The sequence below is a fragment of the Arachis duranensis genome, chromosome 5 (assembly GCF_000817695.3).
Source record: "Arachis duranensis cultivar V14167 chromosome 5, aradu.V14167.gnm2.J7QH, whole genome shotgun sequence".
NCBI lineage: Eukaryota > Viridiplantae > Streptophyta > Magnoliopsida > Fabales > Fabaceae > Arachis > Arachis duranensis.
In genome coordinates, this window is record NC_029776.3 from 94386624 (window position 1) to 94393154 (window position 6531).

Consider the following 6531-nt stretch of genomic DNA (forward strand, 5'->3'; position numbering starts at 1 on the left):
ACAGAGCACAATGGCGTCGTTTGATTCATGTAGCCGACCCCACTTAGTGGGATAAGGCTTTGTTGTTGTTGTTGTTGTATATTTAATTATTTAAAAATAAAAGATTTTGTAACTATTTAAAATATTGTGCGTTAAAATATTATCATTTAAAATATTTATTTATGTATTAGAATATTCTGTATTTATTAGAGTCAATGAATGTTCTTCTTTTATATTAACATTTGATTTTCATCTAATAAAATCTAATAATTTATGTAAATATGACACTTCTAATAAATATATAATTATTGTACTCATTTTAGACATATAAAAAAAACCGCGAATAGCCCACTATATGTTTCTTAAATCTCGTTTCCTTGTCCCTACGCCACCCGTCTATAAAATTACAAACTTGAACTTAGAGTTGGCAACAATAATTTTGGGGCATTGATTTGAATGTTAAATATTTCTTGTTCATGAATCTTAAGCATCTACTATAACAACCCCCTTTACTTTCCCTCAGCATGATGAATTATCTTCAAGAATTAGCTCCTTTTAACATAGAGGAAGAAGATATGTTGGCTTCTTGGATGGGAATGATGGTATTCACCCATTTTGAATTTAATTATAACTTTGTTCAATAATTGTTTTTGAAGAATATTGTTATGGAACGGTATCAATCCTTGCGTTGGTACGTATTTTTTACATTTCAATTTTACTTATACATGGTTGATGGTCCTTAAGGTTTGCTCTTGATTAGTGCAATGTATACAAGAATTAAGATATATGAATGCATTAAAATATAACTATCTTTTCCTTCAAATAAAACTGAGTTAAATTTTAAGAGGATCCTTTAAATTGGTTACATGTATTAAATAGTTTACGAGATTTTAATTGCATTTATTAGGTCTTTGACAATAACAAATATGCACTACATTAGTCTTTTCGTTTTTTTTTTTTTCATCAAGTAGCTCATTACATCGTTAGAAATTAATATAATGCACTTTTCTTAATTTCACATAATTAATTAGTACAATTAAAATTTTATAAACTATTTTAGTACACACAACTAATAGAAAAATTACTTTAAGACTTCACTCAGCAAAATACGATTAAAATATATCATCACAATGTCTGTATAAAAAATGCTAGTTATCTCTACTTTTTGTGCATTTGGCTTAGTATCTTGATTCATCCTCCAAATGCTTAAACTGCTTATGATATCTATATCAATAATGTGCTAATCAATTTGAATTATTGTCAAACATACACTTTCAACTAATATTTTATCCAAAAATCACACATTGGTCTTTCCTGGTATGTATCACGGTTTAAATACCATTCTTTGGTCACTTAATTTTATATACTTATTCTTGTTTTTATCTTTGGTACTTTTGTTACTAAGCTTTGGAATACCAGATAATTTATGTTGATTTTAATCTAATAATTCTTTCACTCTCCGTTTTATAAGGAGTTACCAATTCAAGTTGTGCATGGCATCATGATTTTATCCCTTAAATGCATATTCAACCAAAATAGGAGCAATTATTTGTCCAAAATTTCCTTCTCCAGTGTAACTGTTGTATTCGTAATTTTTGAAGTAATACTCGTATGATTCCTAAAATTAGTTGGATAAGCGATTTTTAAACTAAGTTTCTTATATATTTAGAAACACGAATATGGTCCCAATCAAACTTTTTCTAGTATCCGTTACTATAAAGTTGATGTGTACAGAGAGATGGAGTCTCATATAAAGAAAGGAAAGAGGAGTCTCATTCTCATATTCAATTTTCTTTTATAAATTACATAGAAATGTTAGTTTAGCCTCCTAAAATATTCAGTTCAGTCTTTTCAATATTACAAAATTATTTTTTTTCCCTAAAATTTAGTCTCCGTTGTACAGTTGAATGTCATTTTCAACTATTTGATATAATACTTTTTAATTGTGTACAATATAATATTCAAAATTGGTTGTCTTTGTCATATAAATTAATTTTGGAATACTATATTAACTGCAACTAAAAGATGTTCATATTAACAAGCAATTATAGTGTCATAGCGACATTCAATTGTAGCTATGCAGTTGGTTATGACTTATGAGATAGGAGTTTGTCTCATATAATAATGGAATCACATTTCTAAAAGTGATGAAGATTGAAGAGATGTAATTGATCATTTTAAAAAAAAAATAAATAAAGGGTTAAATTAACCAACTACCTGAAGCTGCCATTTCTTTTTCTCAAATGGTAAGAACCCTTCTTTTGTTACATTAATATAAAATTTTTAAGACCTTGAAATATTGGCATGCAATGAAAGTCAGAGTAAAAAATATGTAAAATAGGGAAAAGTATAAATTTTTTGTCTTTGAAATTTATTAAAAATTTTAAAAATACCTTTAGATTTTATTTTGTTTCAATTTTTTTATCTAAAAGTTTTCGATTTACATCAAATTTATCCCTAACGACTAATTTTTCAAAAAATATACTTTATCCTATAAAATAAAAACACACACCAAAAGAAACATAACATTTGTCCTTCAATATTCATGGTGTAACTTCTTGAGACGATAAGAAATTGAAATTTCAGTTGATTATATTCATCTATATTGTTTTGTCCTTTCTCTTCTTCATGCACATATCTACCAATAAGTAGTTACATAACCAAATTAAAATTCATCCTTTATTGTTGTGAAGTTTCTTTTTCTCTCATATAACTCAAAACTAAACCTTTTTTTCCAGTGATTCTATTCATTTTCATCACTAAAATTACTATAGCCTCCCTAGACAATGAAGTAGTAGAGCATGCAAAGAAGAACAACAATTTGGTATTGGCCCTTGAAATGCTACCTTCTATAGCATTCAATTGCAAAGAGCTATTCCTTCCAAAACCTGTCAGGGTTAGAATAGTTTGTGTGTAAATTATGCTTAGTTTTGATTCATTCTGGTTAGAACTTGAATCAGCTCTTGTATAGATTATAACTTTCCATAGAATTATAGAAATGACATTTTTGTTTTGAACAATTTTTCTCACTAGAGTTTGGTTTAAGAGTAAAAGAAAGAAGAAAATAATGCAACTCTTTCCAAGACTTTGAAGTTCATATCTTTTCAAGATCAACAATGCATTCGTAGTTCTTGGAAACTCCAATGGTCTTTTGCCTTGGTTATTGATAGATATTCTATTCATAATCACAATGCACAACCAAATCTCCTACCAGGTCTCTGGTTCTCGACACTTGAGAACCACCGATCTGCTTCTGCAATGCCTTCAACACCGTCATTATTTCAGCAAATTTGGATCTCTGCAATACTTAAGACTATCATCCTTATTTCATTATGATGCTAAGATTGATTCCTCAAAGTTTATAGCAGCATCAACCATATTCTATCTTGTTTGAGATCAATTCATTTTATGTTTATTGGTCTAATCTGAAGAGTAATTTTGTGAAAGTAGCTATTATTCACTTCCATCTAAAACTAATCTGAAGCTTATAATTGAATGGTGGATTCAACTAGAAACCAAATAAGCTGACAAAATATTAAATCAAGTGTCTCGCAATTATTTCAAAGAGACAAACTGAAATCCAAGTATAAAGGAAAATTCATACTAGAGATCTTCAATATTGTCTGTGCCAAAAGAAATTGTATTAGCATTCAAAAATATTCTACAAGAACAAATGCAATTTCAATCTGTACAACATTGTTTCACTTATAATTCTTTATTCTAACCCCACTCATCACAATGCAGAGAAGATTTAGAAAATACCAAAGAAATAGGTGTAGAAATAGTTGTACTTGGCATTAAAATCACCAAATCTTTCATGACAGGTGTAGCTGATAACAGACAACAAAACTCCAAACCATGTTTTAATAATAAAAGCTTTTCAACATGATTTTAAACAAGAACAATGTAATAATCCCTATATAGGATTTTTCAATAAGAAATAATGAAATAATTCAATTAAGCATTAACTGAGAATAACATTAGTTCCAAAAATGAACAAGGGTTTTAAGATAACATTAATTACAACTGTACCTTAATTATGGAAATGAACATAATGTACATATTTTCAATTGATTTCTAAGAATTAAAGCCGAGTAACATTAATTTTGAAAATGAACAAAGGTTTTAAGATAATTCATATTTGAACCAAATTAGCCAAATTCCTAGAAATTCCTTCTTGCACAGCTTTTTTTATTTGAAACATCAAGTGTAATCACAGACTTAGTATACAGGTTTCTTCACCTATGATCAGATTTTAAAAAATAACAAAAATGTTGAAATTGTCAACAAAAAAGGGGGTTCATGCATTTGGTAGAAGTATTTGTTTCAAAGATGGCAGTGAAAATCATACATCTATGTCATTAATCTTGCCACCGCATACCTTTTAGAAGAATTCTAAGAAGATTCAGTCAAATAAAACACAGTTGCTCATCAGACCAATCATGAGCTCTTAATTACTATCAAGAAATCTTAAGCATTAAGCCACCAGTTACAACTAGGAATATCCGCCGAAACAGGATGCATGATAGCCTTGGTAACAAAGACTAAAAAATCAGCCAATAACACAAGTTCAAAATTAATTCAATAACAGTGAGATGACCAAAATCAAGGTGATAGTGAGTTCATGGCATTTCCCAAATCCTCCAACCCAATAGATATAAAATTTACCAAGTTCTGTACAAATTTTGACAACAGAAAATTTATTAATTTGAGTTAATTTATTCCTCCTTAGTGTCTCTTCAATAAGCCTCTAGCAACCATTTCCCGAAGAAGTTTCTCCGCCATGTCATTCTCATCTTTTCCAAACAAAGCACGAATAACAGTTTCAAAAGTCACAGCATTTGGTAAGCAACCATTGTGTTCCATTTCCGACAGCAGGGCCAATGCTTCTTCAAACAAGCCCTCTCTGCAGAGCCCACTGATCATAATAGTGTATGTCCTCACATTTGGAGGATAGCCTTTCATAGAAAGATCTTGAAAAATCTCTTTTGCAACTACAAGTCTTCCACCTCTGCATAGGCCATCAATAAGTACATTGTACATGCATATATCTGGGTCAATGCCACTCTCTTTCATTTGCTTGAATAACAGAAGTGCCTTGTCAACTTGTTTGATACTGAACATCCCATCCAACAAGGAATTGTAAGTGACTACATTAGCGGGTGGACCTCTATCGTGCATCTTGACAAGAAGCTCCAAAGCACAAGATATTCTCTTTGATTTGCTCAAGCCATCAATAAGAGTGTTGTAAGTTACCATGTTTGGAACCAAGTACTTACGATGCATTTCTTCAAAGAGACTCAAGGCTTCATCGACCATTTTACTTTTGCACAAGCCATTAATCATGATATTGTAACTTTGAACATTAAGTAACACTCTACTTTGGGCCATTGTGTTGAATACATATTTTGCCTTATTTACCTGATTAACCAAACAATATCCGTCCATTAAGCTGTTATAAGTAACCACATCTGGTTTCACACCACGTTTTGTCATCACAGCCAACACATTTTTTGCATCTTTGATCTTTCCTTCCTTGCATAGCCCATCAATCAAAATACTATAGGTATGAACATCAGGAGTAATGTTTCTAAGCACCATATCACTTAACAAATCAATGGCTTCCTTATATTGACCCTCAAGACACAATCCAAAAATGAGAGAACGGAAATGGCGGTGGAGAAATGGTTGGTGTTGGCAAGAGATCCCAAAATCTTGGTGAATTGGATGATGGATGGAGGACGACGCATAGAGAGCATGCGAGTGAAGGAATGAACAGCTTCATCAACTTGGCGAGTAGAATGAGAGTGAAGGGATGAAGAGGAAGGGAAGGAAAGAAAATTAGGGATTTGGAGAAGAGAATACCTAAAAATGAAAGTGAACCTTGAGGTTGAGGATGACAACATTTTAGTGATTCGCACTTTCGCTGTTAAGTTAGAGGGAGTGCTCTCTGCTCTCTGCTCCAAGACGTAGACGACTAGACGTTGCTATGTCTGCGCAAATAGTTCTCCCAATTGTTTTGGGTATGTCTAAGACAGACAACAACTTTGCGCAGCGTATTACATGCGTCAACTCTATATAAATCATTAGATTCTATTAAAAAAAATTAAAGACTAATATAAAAATAAAATATTAATGAATCCTGATAAATATAAAATATTTTAATATATAAATAAGTATTTTTTTATATATAATATTTTAAAGAGAAATACCACTCTCTTTTTATGCGAGATACTAAAATGACACTCCCTTCTCTTATATTTTATAAATGTACATTCTCCTCCTTTCTAATTTTTAAAAAATCTCCTCTTTAATCTATTTTAAACTTTTTGTGTTAACTAGTGTTAACTTTATCCATTTTTCAAGAAAAAATAAATTATTTTTTATAAAAGTATCCTTTAGCAAAAATTTTATTTGTTATCATTAAATTTTATTTACCAAAATACTCTTTAATAAATTATTTTTTATTAATTAAATTGTATTTTTACTAAAATATTTTAAAAAAATTTAATAATTAAATTTATTTTTTCTAAGATATTTTTCAATAATTTT

The 6531-nt window shown here is 30.0% G+C and overlaps 1 protein-coding gene across 1 annotated transcript; it reads right to left on the reverse strand.

The window, feature by feature from the left end:
• Positions 1–4539: 4539 nt before the first annotated feature.
• LOC107490491 (pentatricopeptide repeat-containing protein At1g62930, chloroplastic-like) lies at positions 4540–5639 on the reverse strand. The gene has a single exon (XM_016111268.3). It carries the CDS (start codon positions 5578–5580, stop codon positions 4708–4710), a length of 873 nt encoding a protein of 290 aa, XP_015966754.1. The 5' UTR covers positions 5581–5639; the 3' UTR covers positions 4540–4707.
• Between the last annotated feature and the right edge of the window lie 892 nt (positions 5640–6531).

What these genes read in the sequence shown, in the direction of transcription:
- LOC107490491 (XM_016111268.3), bottom strand. Translation starts at nt 5,580, where the DNA reads ATGGTGCTTAGAAACATTACTCCTGATGTTCATACCTATAGTATTTTG.